This window comes from Aspergillus alliaceus (assembly GCF_009176365.1).
Source record: "Aspergillus alliaceus strain CBS 536.65 unplaced genomic scaffold BDW43scaffold_36, whole genome shotgun sequence".
NCBI classification, from domain to species: domain Eukaryota; kingdom Fungi; phylum Ascomycota; class Eurotiomycetes; order Eurotiales; family Aspergillaceae; genus Aspergillus; species Aspergillus alliaceus.
The window spans coordinates 193,475-205,720 of record NW_022474719.1 but is presented as its reverse complement, the minus strand read 5'-3'; the positions used below and the strand labels follow the sequence as shown (position 1 = coordinate 205,720).

Here is a 12,246-nt window from a genome sequence, read left to right as displayed (position 1 = left end):
AAGAACTGCGTGTTTGGAGCAGGCTTCGTTCCGCAGAATATGACCTTTCCACCGTCTAACACTTCCCCCGTTCACCAGGTTAGTCTCTCCATTAGTATACCTGCATCGGACGAGAAGGTCTCGTGTCCGACGACTCCTTTTCCGAGATATATCCCGACATTGGCGCTCAGCAACTTCCGGACCCTCCGTTTGTATTCGCTTGGAAGAGGTTCGGCGACTCTCAGCGTCGACACGACCAAAAATGTCGCGCCCGATTATCTATCCCAGACGCGATTGGCCCTTCAGTTGCAGCGACTTCTCGATAATGACATGGCTCATGCATCCCGCAAGGGCCCAGTAAAACTTGACCTCGGCGTGCGCGATGTCCTTAACTGGCCCACCCACAATGGCTCCGACGCGGTAGGGATGACCGACCGAATCGGCACTCTGGCCCCTGGCAAGCGGGCCGATCTTATCTTTATCTCGTCGAAACGCTTTCTTAGTATGTCTGCGTTCCTTCTAGGTACTGCAATTCTGCACTCCACCCCAGCCGATATTGATACCGTTAGGATTGACCGGGGTGATACGAAAGCGTGACGGCCAGCTAGTTGGTTACGACCTTGACAGCATCCGCGCTGAAGCGAACGTCGGGTTGCGACAAGGCATGGCAAACTTACCGAATTTCCAGCCGTAGATGACCGAGAGGGAACTAGATGATTATCTTCTCAATGTTGAGCGCTTGACACGCTCGCAGGCAATAAGTGTTGGACGTCTAGCCTATCCAGACAACACTGAGCCAGGCTCATGGCTATACCTCACAATATTCCCCACTTCTTGTATTCTAGACCAGAGGAATAGATAGAGTGGGCTGACGGACTAGCAGGCCGGAACGTTTTAGATTCCGAAAGCAAGCTTTGCCGTGAGTAACGTAGTCTTGAAATAGATGACCGTCGCGATCAGAGAGCACGGCGAGAGGCACTATAGTCCACGGCGTATGTGGCTTGATGTATGGTGGCGGCCATTGTAGAGCTACAGGTGGCTGGAGTTATCCGTCTGTCAGATTAATGAAGATATTTTACTTTCTCTTTCAGCCTACCTTTGCCCTTGGAGGATATCAATATTTCTTAGCTCCTTAGGGTACTAGTTATGTAGCCATCTTCGCAACGATATTTGTATTCTTTGACAGTTTTGTATGCCTACCTAAAGGGTCTAGCAAATGCCAATATTGGCCTTTGTAACTTTTATATTCTAGGAACTAAGTATATACAACTATAAGATATAGAGAATAGGATTTCCGTTCACTCAGTCATATTGAAGTTATATCGGGCTGGCTGGTGGCTACATTGGTGATTCGAAGGCAATTAGAAGCGTTCCCATCGTGGGTAAATGTGGAGGATACAGAGAACTCTCTTTTATACTCTGCAGTTGCCCGCGACCACGGGGATCTAGTTCGGGTCCTCGTCCATGATCAGCTCGATGCTATCGCGCAAAAAAAAAAAAAAAAAAAAAAAAAAAAAAAAAAAAAAAAAAAAAAAAGGAAAAGAAAAAAAAAAAAGATGGCTGCAATGCTCTTATTGCAGGCATCAAGCAAGGGAATGTCATACTGAACCGTTTATCAGTAAGGCATGACAGAATCGGGCATGCTCTATCATCTGCGTTAATGGAGTGGTTAACACCGCGGGGTCTGCTCCATTTCTGGAGACAAGTATAAAATAGGGAGAGCAACAGGACGTTCTAGTTCAACGTTGTTAACAGCCCAACAATAGAACATCCTGGGATGAGGTTGGTGCGCCTGTCTGGCGATGAAGTAACTCGTTAAATCATACAGAGCAGCCCCATAGAAGCACAGAAACTATGGTATATTGATGAGTTTGATTTAGGGTTTGCGTTGTACATTCCTCTTCTGTATGTGGATCCCCCTTACATCCTCGGCTCGGAAAGGGGCGACCCGTAGATTTAGCAGTAATCGCCTATTTCGAAGGCTAAGAGTGTCAATGCATGTGTTTAAGGCAGCAAGTACTGCTTTCACGGCTTCCTGGGACAGTCCTTGGTATGCATGTCGGGCTGGCTACAGTCGCTTGATCCTGTAATTGAGGAAAAAATGGTGACGAATGGGACTATCAGGGTGCATTCTTTTGCAAACTGACCCGGAATGATCTGCTCTTTGGCTTCCCACTCCGGTAAGTTGTTGTGATTTAAACCTACTCAACCTTCCCCCGAACTTCCTGATCAGACTCTCGAGGACTGTCCTTCTTGCCCCACTTTCTCTCCTTAAAGTCGACAGACCCCTGCATCCTGGTAAAGTCCATGATCTCCCTGTCGTCCGAACTACTAAGCGCCAGCTTGTCTGAGAGCGCTATCCCAGAAGGGCCACTACTTTAGCGCTACCACCGCGTAGTATTGTTGTCTTCTGCTGAATTACTCCCAGATACATCTTATATTGAGGTATATTCTGATTCCCTTACGGTGGACTATCCTTCTTTTCTTTTTCTCCCCCCATATTTTTTCGTTAATTCGAGCCCCGCTAGCATTAGAGTAGAACAAAACTCAGCTATGATCAACAACCCAGCAATGCGACAGTCCGGGTTGAGATACTTATGCATAATATCAGGGTACATATATCGGATATCCCCCGAGATCTTGCGCTCAATAATACTATGTCCCTAATATACATCAGGCGGGCTGTGAAACAAAGAGAGAGGACCGCTATTATCTTATTCAACAGCGTATATCGAGGAATCCGGCACCGAGCAATCCTCGGAAACTCATATTCTACTACTGACACCCTAAACTCTTTCTGTTTTGCAGGTTGATGGTCTTCGATTTCCAGGGAAGAATGGATCGCTGTGTTGGGGCTGGCTGCGTTCTCCACAGTCTACGGCTGTTATGCATAATATTCGTACCAATCAGCGCAGTCGCGCTCTGCCGGTGCATTGCCTTACATACGCAGAGGAAATGGTTTGACCAACCACATATTTCCCTCAAAGATCACTTGATGAGCTGAAAGAAAGAGATGCATCTATAATGCTGACGCTGATCGACACGCCATTACCCCAGCTGAACCCCTAGACATATTCAAAAGCGAAGAATAGCCTACAGCTTTCTCTTCATTAGGCTTATAGTTCCGTCCACAGAGAGAGAAAGCTTCCGTTATGTTGCATTCGGGAATGAGACGAATTTAAAATAGGAATGTAGATATAGCTCGTCTCTGCTATCCCTGATGGGCTTTGGAATGCTGGTATTTCTTGGGCTGAGACATTCACCTCTTATAGGTGTAGATTACCACTCAACTAAAGCCATGGAATCCAGATTGCTGATGTTACGCTGCTTTACATACCATTGGTCTTTCGCACGTCCTGCAGTATATGCGGGCATGCCACTAGCCTGTCAGCCCACGACTCAGCTCTCAAGAATCTATCATCAAAGATGAGGGGTCACATCCCGAATAATTTATTGGATTGTTAACTATGCATGAGTGCTGTGCCTAAGACCCATGGTATTGGAGAATTTGGCCCCTCCCTTCTGGATTTCATTGTGAGTTCCAGCTCCAGGTGTATGGAGTATCCCTCCTCTCCATGATTTAAATAGAGGTACGTTCCCCAATAGCCGGTCCCCGAAGAAGAGCTATCTCCCACACTCTTGAATTAGGACGTTATGAGGAGCTTTATATCGTGTGTTGCGATCCTGGTGCTTGGACCTTTTGCCCTTGCATCAGAAGATGTCCCTGAACTGCCATCGCGAGATGCTTTCTATACACCAAGAGCCTCTAATTGGACCGAGGAGGAGGCAGGCACAATTCTCGATTCTCGCACCGTAACCATCGATCTGCCCATCTTACCGGGCGGGGTTATCGAATTCGAGGCCTTCCAACTGCTCTACGTAACCCAAGACCTAGAAAAAAAAAAGGCTACATCAGTCACGACGATCATCGTCCCGCAAGGGGCCAACACCAGCCGGATTCTGTCCTACCAGATTGCCTACGATGCACCGGACATCAACTGCTCTCCCTCCTACGGACTGCAGAAAGGTGCCAATAAGGCTGCGGTCCAGTGGACTCTGAACCAAATGCTTTTTGTGATCGAGGCTTTGGCCGACGCCGGATCTCCGGTTCTGAATATCCCCGATTATGAAGGATCGAACGCCGCGTTTACGGTGGGCCCTCAGAGTGCCTATCAGACCTTGGATTCGATCCGCGCTGCGACAAATTCCGGAAAGATCACGGGTATCGACGAGGACGCGGAAACCATCTTATTTGGCTATTCCGGCGGCGGGTTCGCATCGGAATGGGCTGTCGAGTTCCATCATGACTACGCGTCAGACGTCAAGGTCATAGGAGCTGCGATCGGTGGGCCTCCGCCGAATGTCATGAACACATACCGAAATGTTAATAGAGTCGTTTCGGGGTTGAACGTCTGGGCTATGCTCGGTGTGATGAATGCAATCCCCAGGGTCAACGACTCGATGCGGAAAGATCTGAAAGATGATCACCGGGAGCAATTCCTCGGCGGTCTTTTGCGCTGCAGTGAGCCCGATGTTGCGCCCCCGAAGATCCCCAGCTGGGCCAATATCAGCAGCTGGTTCGAACACGGGGACCAATTCTTGACTGAGTTCGAGCCGGAACTTACAGAGATCGGCGTCATGGGAAACCGCATCACAGAAGACACAGCACCAAAATTCCCTCTCTATATCTACCAGGGCTCAATGGACCTCATTACAGCTCCGTATAAGGACACAGAAGCACTGAAGAAAAAGTTTTGCGACGCAGGAACCCATGTATTCCTGGTTAAATATAATGGAATGGGCCATGCTACCACCCTTTTTGCTGGCACTACTTGGGCCATGAAGTGGATCAAAAAGGTCTTCAATGGCGAGGAAATTAAGAATGGCTGTGATGAAGACCATGAAGTGGATGCGGGTGCTGGAGGTCTAGCTGGATTGTTTGGAGGCGATTATGCCGACGGTGATGATTTCAGCCGCGGACGTCTTGGTTTGGCAGACGACGAGGATCCGCACTTTATTCAGAGTGGCGCACGCCCAGTGGATGCATTCGAAAGGGTAGAACTGTGACAAGTATGTCTAAAGTAGGTCGATTGGCGAGGCGCCTCGGACGCCAGCCAGGGGCTATTCGAGAGCGGTGATTCGCGGGTGGTTGTCGATGTAACAGTCTGTTGATGAGATCTTGATGATTGGGGATGTAGTCTGGGGAATACTATTGGGCTATCTATCGGCTTAGAGTAAGGGGTGTATTGTATTCAGCTATACTACAATATGTAACTGATGCTGCGCCTTAGTTGGCACCGGCTAGTACTCTGAAATGCTTGGGTGAGGAATCTGAGAACCAGACTTCGAATTCCTATTAAAGGTTACGTTTTGCGGGTACTTTAAAGCTCTATCACTATCGCTAGAACTTGATGGGATAGTTGCACTATCTACCAGCTTGAAACGATTTCTTTATAAATTAAATTATACAGCATATGTACACTGCCAGACGAATCGTAGTCTCAAGTCATCACTTATACCATAATTTGAGGTACCTAAAGATACCAACAACCGAAGACAACCACCAGGAAACCCAGTTCCTACCCAAACGCCACGTCCAAATGCCGACACCCCACACAAACACATCATACAGTACTACCGTTAATATGCGTGTACCCATTGTTCTCCCAGAACGGGCGTTCCTTTGTCTTATTCGAGTCAAACCAACCAAATGGATCACAAAACGTCACCAAGAACGGGCGCTGATCCTTCCAGCCAGGCCCCTTCAGTTCCGTCTCGCCGTCCTGCGCAAGATAGATGTTCGATTCTGCAGGCAGGTATCTCCTGGGATGCTGCCAGTTCCACAAGCAAGAATTCACGAGCATCAGACTAGCCTCAAACACATAAAAGAACCACTCGTGGCGCATAATCGGGCTGAAACCTTCGAGTTCTCCCGACGAAGAGGCGTGGATCCTGGATACGCCGAAGTGCTCGATGATGCGGTAAACGCACCGTATAAAGATTAGACCTGTGCTAATGTAGAGCGTGATAAGCGGTGCAGAGAGGGAGCGAGTACGGCTGCCTGATCTGTAGCAGCGTCGCTGGAAGGTAGCGGCCAAGAGACAGAATACGGCGATGACTATGATTTGGGCGACGAGCGAGATTTTCATTAGAATGTGACCGAGCTTCATGGTTGATTCTGGTAGCTCTGGGTTGGCGAGGTACGATACTCCTAACGCGTTCAAAACTTCGACCAGGCTAGAGAGGAGGCCAAATGTTGTCAAGACACGGCCGGGATGTATTGGAGAGTGATAGGGGACGTAGTAGAGGATACGACCGAGGACGTGATAGTTCGCTAGCTCTAGGAGAGGTCTTTTCGTGCGTTAGCTTGTGTGAATTTGGGGGCGTTTTAATGAGGGCAATTGATCTTACGGTGACATATAGATCAGCGCGGTGCTGGCAATGTAGGTATATAGGTCTGGTTTGTTGTATGAATGGTGGAAGGCTCCATATTCTCGCAACGCAAACCCTGCAGTAAACATCAAGCAGCATAGTAGGTGGAGTATCATGAGTTTAAAGCATTTGTAATGACTACATCGCGTTGATCAGTGTTCTTATACCCAATGTATGAGATATATTCGTGACTTACTAGCTCTGCCAGAGATGTAGAGTCCCTGAAGCCGCAAATGCTACGGCAAAGAAGATCGGTGCGATCTTGTTAGGTACGTAGATGTATATGTTCTCCTCCGCTAAGGAAGTATTAATGATACTGCCCTGGAACACGAACTATGATTTGCTTACCAGCCATTGTTCAGTTGTTTTAGTTGGTACTCTCAAGATAATGTCGCAGTGGTAAAGAGCTGTGGCGGTTAACGTTTGGCAAAGGGAGCGAAGGAAGGAGTTTATAGACATGGTGTCACGCAACGAGCCAGTCATGACGAAACCATATAAATTGTCAAGGCTCTCTAATAAGATTGTCAAAAACCAAGTACAAGGCTAAATGAAGTGTAGACCTTAGGGTAGAGTCTTGGATCTCGTATTGATAGCATACTTGCCCCTCAGACCAATCAGGCCGCGGGGATCAGCGATTGGCGCTAGACCGGAAAGAGCTCCATGGACCGCCAGCTGTGCCTGAGGTGGCCAGCACTGCCACAATTGACCCCTAAGGCACAATGGCGCTCCATCCCCCCAAATCGGGTTAAGGCCCAAACTAGACGTATAGGAGAGTTAGCCTTGGTCACAGCTCAACGAGCGAGTCAACAACATTGCAAGCCACAAGGAGCATATTCCCACCAATGATGAATGGCTACTTTCAATGGAAACACCTGAAAGAGTTTCATCTGGGACCCACGGCGTCGGAGAAATTGTATTGTGTGACGATCAAGGTTGAGCACAAGAAACAGAGCATGACTCTGCATAATGGGCTGACCGATAAGGACGCGCCTCTTGCATCTTTGGAGAGCGATGCATGGCTGCGCATGAGACCTGTCACGATTACCCTTTCCCCGCAGGCCGCGGATGCTAATGTAGAGCCAATCGAGGGAGTCGTTCCATACAAACGCATGGCCCCATCATTCTCAATCCCTGCTTGCGGAGACAATAGCAGTGTTGCCTGTGAGAGGTTTGAGTGGCGCTCCAGTCATGGGAAAGAGATTAAAGAGATCGGTGGCCATTCATCCGGTTGGAAGCTGGTGCGGCTGTCTCAAACGGCGGGCGAGGCGAGCGACAGCCGATCTCATCGAGCGATGGGGCGATCAAGCGATGGGAAGGAGATTATAGCAGTGATTGCTCACAACGCGTCGTTAAGTCTGTCAAAAGGGTTCAGGTTTGCATTTCTGGGAAGTGGGCTTACCGGCATCCTGGGAGAAAAGTGGGAAATTATGACAGTTATTTCTGCAATGCATCTTTGGCTTCTCGATTTCCAGACTATAACGCACATAGTTCCCGCTGCATAAGATTTCTTTTATAATTCCTCCCGGTAATGATTATCCCCCCTCCTTTCATACCACATGCATATGTGATGTGATATCTCTGGCGAACTTCAGACAATGAACAACTGCATTATCCCTAGCATGAAGCATTGTCGTTCATTCTAATTTGGACATCCACAGCACCCTATCCTGAGTCCTAGTATATCCACCCCTACACGAATATGAAAGTGATAGTGAATGTCTTCCGCGTCAACAGATATGGACAACCGAAATAGGGTGAATAGCCTCCAAGGAAAAGCAATGATTTTCCAAATTGTCAACCATGGCCGAAACGATTGCCTCAGAAAATAAAACAATGAAGTGAAAGAAAGAAACAAGGAACAAAAGGAACAAAAGGTTCTCATAGGCAAAGGCGCCTACCATTCAACATCTCTATGAATACTTGGACAAGCAACTTGATCCCGCTTCCAATCGTAAATCCCTCCTCTGGATACAAAGCTCTTTTCATCCCAGTACACACTATCCAATGCTCTCCGGACACCAACCTTCAAGATGGGGGCTGACGGCTGACGACCATCCCGATCCAGGAATCTCATGTACTCGTCAAGAATGAGGTACGACTTGGCCATGAGGGTATTAGATTCTGGCACAAATGACTTTTGCTGTCGGTGCACAACACAGAACAGGTTAAACTCTTCATCTGTGATGAGAAACTTGCGGGCATCTCTTTTCGTCTCGGTCGAATCATTCTCGCCCGAGACTAGCAGAACCTGAAAGCACTTCCAGCGAAAGGGTGCCAGATCTTCAATATACTTGTTCATATCTTCCTGAAAATTCAGTTTGCAAACGACTGTATTGATTTTGAACTTGATACCGTACTTCCTGCATAGATCTCGAATTTGATAAAGGCTTTTCACATGATCCCCGGAGCCACGGCCGATCTCTTTGTTTGTGGCTTCGTTGAAGGAGTCACAAGAGATGGCCAATATGTCGATGTTATGGCCGTGCTTGACGAGGAACGTTTCTTTTACGAGACTGCCGTTCGTGACGATCGACACCGATTCGAGGCATAGAACCTCCTTGCAAAAGTCCACCGCTTCTCCAAGAAACTTAGGGTAGAGGAACGGCTCACCACCAGCGAAGTTTAGCTTCCTCATGCCTGCCTCTTTGAGCAGAGAAAGCCCGTGCTTCGCATTTTCGATCGATTCAATATGAGAAGTGGAGGCGGTATGAAAACAGAACCCACAAGTCTTGTTGCATTGTCTAGTGAAGTGGTAATTGACGGATAGTGGGTGCTTTGAACGTCGGATACGAGCACACCGCGGCAGCAACAATGCCACTACTATAAATAGCAGAACCAGGGTTGTTATATACATGGCGTTCCGTGAATACCTAGCGAGCGGCTTCAATCCACGATCCCCAATCTACGTCTTTGGCAATAAAGGATCAGACGTAAAACGAATGCTTATTATGTGGACCTGTTTGGACAATGGGCGGTTTATATGTCCAGGGCGCGGTGAATACAAAGCTGCAGTGAATAAAGGCAAGGGAGCAGAGCAAGTATAAAAAGGACCGCCCAGTTTTCTGATCTGCGGCCTTGATCTGCTTAAACAAAAATAATAACCAATAGCTTGTTGTTTCGAACTGGTCGTTGGCAACGAGAGCGCAGCGTAAACTATATATACTCCCCGATTGTGATCGAGTGACTCTAACTTGGACTTGCTTCTGAAGTTACCCTCAGCATGAACATACCGCCCAATATTTACATCGTTGGGGCGCACTGCACCGGCAAGACGACCCTCCTTGAGGCTCTCAAAGACCACCTTTCCGGGAGTGTGGTCGCCGAGATCTTTGGGGGCGACACAGATCGTCCCATATTCATAGACGAAGTTGCCCGAGAGGTCATGGCGAAGGACCGCTTTAGGGTAGGTGACATTAAGAAGAAAACGGAGGGTTTCGAGCTACAGAAGTGCGTCCTGCTCAGCCAGTATCAGGCCGAGAAAGCCCTGGAAGATAGGTGGTTTGTTTCAGATCGGTCAGGGATCGATCCGATCATCTACACCGAATTCTTCCTCGGATGCCCTGCAGCGGAGAGGCTTGTGGAACACCCTGAATGGTCTGTCCTACGAGACGGTATGAGAAAGGGACTCGTAATTGTTTGTCTAACTCATAATGACTCCTGGGTTTCATCCGACCGTGTCAGAGTTAAGTGCAAGGATCAGTCTGAGTGGAAAGCCCTTGGCGATGCTTTTCTAAATGGGCTACAGCAGCATGGAATTGCATTTACAGCAATTCCCCAGGGCATGGATGATATAGGCGAGCGAGTGCATTTTGTTGAGAATATCCTTAGATCTACCTATCGCACGTAATTAATGACAGATCGCCTTACAAAGCCCACACAGTACACCAGCTTTAGTTCACTGGAACGTCTCAAAGTATGCAGTCAGCTTCCCCTTCGGCACACCTGCACAGAATGCCCAAGAATAGCGCTTCATGAAGGTAGTGATCCTTTCATCCATCTCCGCCATCTTCGCAGCCCTGTATCGCTCAGTCGCCAGACCGGGGCTACCCTCGCCTTCTACGCGACATTCGAGTTCCACTTCGCCAACCGTGTGTCCGAAGTCCGTGACATCCTGTACGACAGTAAAATCCTGGTCGGCTACCCAACTCTCCCTCAGGGTTGAGAAGGCAGCCATCTGCATCAACCCGAAATTATTCCTTTCGTTGTGTCTGATGCCGGTGAGCTCTGCCAAGTACTGGGATATATCCATGGGGTTTGACAGCTCCTCAAACTTCGAGTTGTGGTAGTCTCCACCTCGTTGGATTTTCGCCTGCCAATGACCGTCTCGTTGGCGGATCCAGACGCCTTTTGATGACAGCAGGTCTGCCTTGTCGTAATAGACATCGTGAAAGGTTTGTTTGCCACAGTATTTAAAACTCCGGAATGGTGGAAAACCCCCGTCTCTGACGAGCCTTTTGACCGCGAGACAGCGGAACTTTCGTTCGACTTCTAGAACCAGCATCTGGAGGATTGTATGAGGGCTGAAGTCCAAGTGCCGTTCGACTTGACAACGCAGACTATGAGGTTGCCTGTATCTTTCCTGTAAGGTTTGAAGAGTGGTTTGCTGTAGATCTAGTGTGCTGCGGATCATAAATAGACGGTTTGTGTCACAGAAAGGCTGCAGTTGTCGACAAGAGGGTTCTCTCACCCTCCATTATTTCTACAAACAAACGCGGGACCGGAATTTCACACACCCCGTTTTTCAGAACGTCTACATCTACAACGGAGAAGCAGCCTATTGATTGAATTTAAAGCAGACTAAAACTATTCATTTTTCTAACTATGTCACCTTTCGCAGCTCATCCTATCTTTCGAAGAACCAAGCACCGACTACTCGCTAAAGCTGCTCCTTTAACGAGAGTCCCTGCAGCAGTTTGGCATACGAGCTGTCAATATCGCCGCCCGTGTCTACCTAAGGAAAGTTCAGCACCGACATGACGAGCTGTTACTGTGAGCTTGGTACCTTAAGCAACAGGCCTCTACTGTCGTAATGATCGACAATCATGGCGTTCTGGGAAACGTAGTGTCGATACCGAGCGTCAAAAGTCGGCCCGTCATCGTTCCTCCCAGGAATCCTCCTGGTTAGGAACCTCTGTTTGGCGATCTCTCCGGGACAATCGAAGAAAAGCACCAAATCAGGTGGGCCGATCTACACCAGTGTTAGAGTAATGGTTTGAAACGTTGAACGCTGGTTTGCTACCGCCTCCTCGACTGGCCCTGCTTGATCGAGATTGCGCGGGACCCCGTCAACCAACAGCTTCTCTTTGCCAGCCCTCCTTAGGTCCTCCTTGGCGCTTGCCAGAATACGCGAGAGATCGTTTGTGTGAATGAGCACGTTTCTCTGAATGTTACTCATAGCCTCTTCATGCAATGAGCCGGACTTCGCGAGGTCCCTCAAAAGATCACCGACCGAGAGGTGATGCAGTCCGTAGTCGGTGGCCAGCTTGGCACATAAGGAGCCTTTGCCTGATCCAGGGGCCCCTGTAATGCAGTCAGCATGGAAGACAGCTGTTATAGCCCGCGAGTCACAAGCACCGATGACATAGATGAGAGAGAGGTTGGCAAACTCCATCATTCAGAGCTCACTATGGGAGAGCTGTTGGCTCTTTCGTTGTAGGAACAGTAAGGTAGGTGGAATTTCCAGGTCAAGGGGTCTCAATGGTCCCTCTATTGATGGGTATGCCACGATTTCTATATGTACCATACCCTCAGATATCCCGTGACGTATACCGAATGGCCAAAAGGCATTGTCAAAATTTGTAACTGGACGATGGAAGGTGAATGAAAATCTATCGT

At 48.4% G+C, this 12,246-nt stretch overlaps 8 protein-coding genes across 8 annotated transcripts; 4 read left to right on the top strand and 4 right to left on the bottom strand.

The window, feature by feature from the left end:
• Positions 1-39: 39 nt before the first annotated feature.
• BDW43DRAFT_313295 (uncharacterized protein) lies at positions 40-673 on the top strand (the record flags this gene model as incomplete). Its single annotated transcript, XM_032047566.1, has 2 exons — positions 40-481; positions 549-673. 2 exons carry the CDS (start codon positions 40-42, stop codon positions 671-673), a joined length of 567 nt encoding a protein of 188 aa, XP_031898054.1.
• A 2,960-nt stretch (positions 674-3,633) lies between these two features.
• BDW43DRAFT_301889 (putative lipase) lies at positions 3,634-5,046 on the top strand (the record flags this gene model as incomplete). The annotated part of the gene is made up of 1 exon (XM_032045134.1): positions 3,634-5,046. The coding sequence occupies one exon, from the start codon at positions 3,634-3,636 to the stop codon at positions 5,044-5,046; it is 1,413 nt and encodes a 470-aa protein (XP_031898053.1).
• A 487-nt stretch (positions 5,047-5,533) lies between these two features.
• Positions 5,534-6,766, bottom strand: BDW43DRAFT_320888 (uncharacterized protein; the record flags this gene model as incomplete). The annotated part of the gene is made up of 4 exons (XM_032049197.1): positions 5,534-6,330; positions 6,391-6,549; positions 6,608-6,707; positions 6,760-6,766. The coding sequence occupies 4 exons, from the start codon at positions 6,764-6,766 to the stop codon at positions 5,604-5,606; spliced, it is 993 nt and encodes a 330-aa protein (XP_031898052.1). The 3' UTR covers positions 5,534-5,603.
• Positions 6,767-7,268: 502 nt separating this feature from the next.
• Positions 7,269-8,109, top strand: BDW43DRAFT_142644 (uncharacterized protein). Its single transcript, XM_032038335.1, has one exon. It carries the CDS (start codon positions 7,365-7,367, stop codon positions 7,911-7,913), a length of 549 nt encoding a protein of 182 aa, XP_031898051.1. The 5' UTR covers positions 7,269-7,364; the 3' UTR covers positions 7,914-8,109.
• Positions 8,110-9,448, bottom strand: BDW43DRAFT_142643 (radical SAM enzyme). The gene has a single exon (XM_032038334.1). It carries the CDS (start codon positions 9,263-9,265, stop codon positions 8,306-8,308), a length of 960 nt encoding a protein of 319 aa, XP_031898050.1. The 5' UTR covers positions 9,266-9,448; the 3' UTR covers positions 8,110-8,305.
• Positions 9,449-10,288, top strand: BDW43DRAFT_320883 (ATP/GTP-binding protein). Its single transcript, XM_032049196.1, has one exon. The coding sequence runs from the start codon at positions 9,632-9,634 to the stop codon at positions 10,256-10,258; it is 627 nt and encodes a 208-aa protein (XP_031898049.1). The 5' UTR covers positions 9,449-9,631; the 3' UTR covers positions 10,259-10,288.
• An 18-nt stretch (positions 10,289-10,306) lies between these two features.
• Positions 10,307-10,912, bottom strand: BDW43DRAFT_313289 (thiamine-triphosphatase; the record flags this gene model as incomplete). Its single annotated transcript, XM_032047565.1, has 1 exon — positions 10,307-10,912. One exon carries the CDS (start codon positions 10,910-10,912, stop codon positions 10,307-10,309), a length of 606 nt encoding a protein of 201 aa, XP_031898048.1.
• Positions 10,913-11,287: 375 nt separating this feature from the next.
• On the bottom strand, positions 11,288-12,022 carry BDW43DRAFT_313288 (P-loop containing nucleoside triphosphate hydrolase protein; the record flags this gene model as incomplete). Its single annotated transcript, XM_032047564.1, has 4 exons — positions 11,288-11,362; positions 11,414-11,599; positions 11,651-11,931; positions 11,986-12,022. The coding sequence occupies 4 exons, from the start codon at positions 12,020-12,022 to the stop codon at positions 11,288-11,290; spliced, it is 579 nt and encodes a 192-aa protein (XP_031898047.1).
• Between the last annotated feature and the right edge of the window lie 224 nt (positions 12,023-12,246).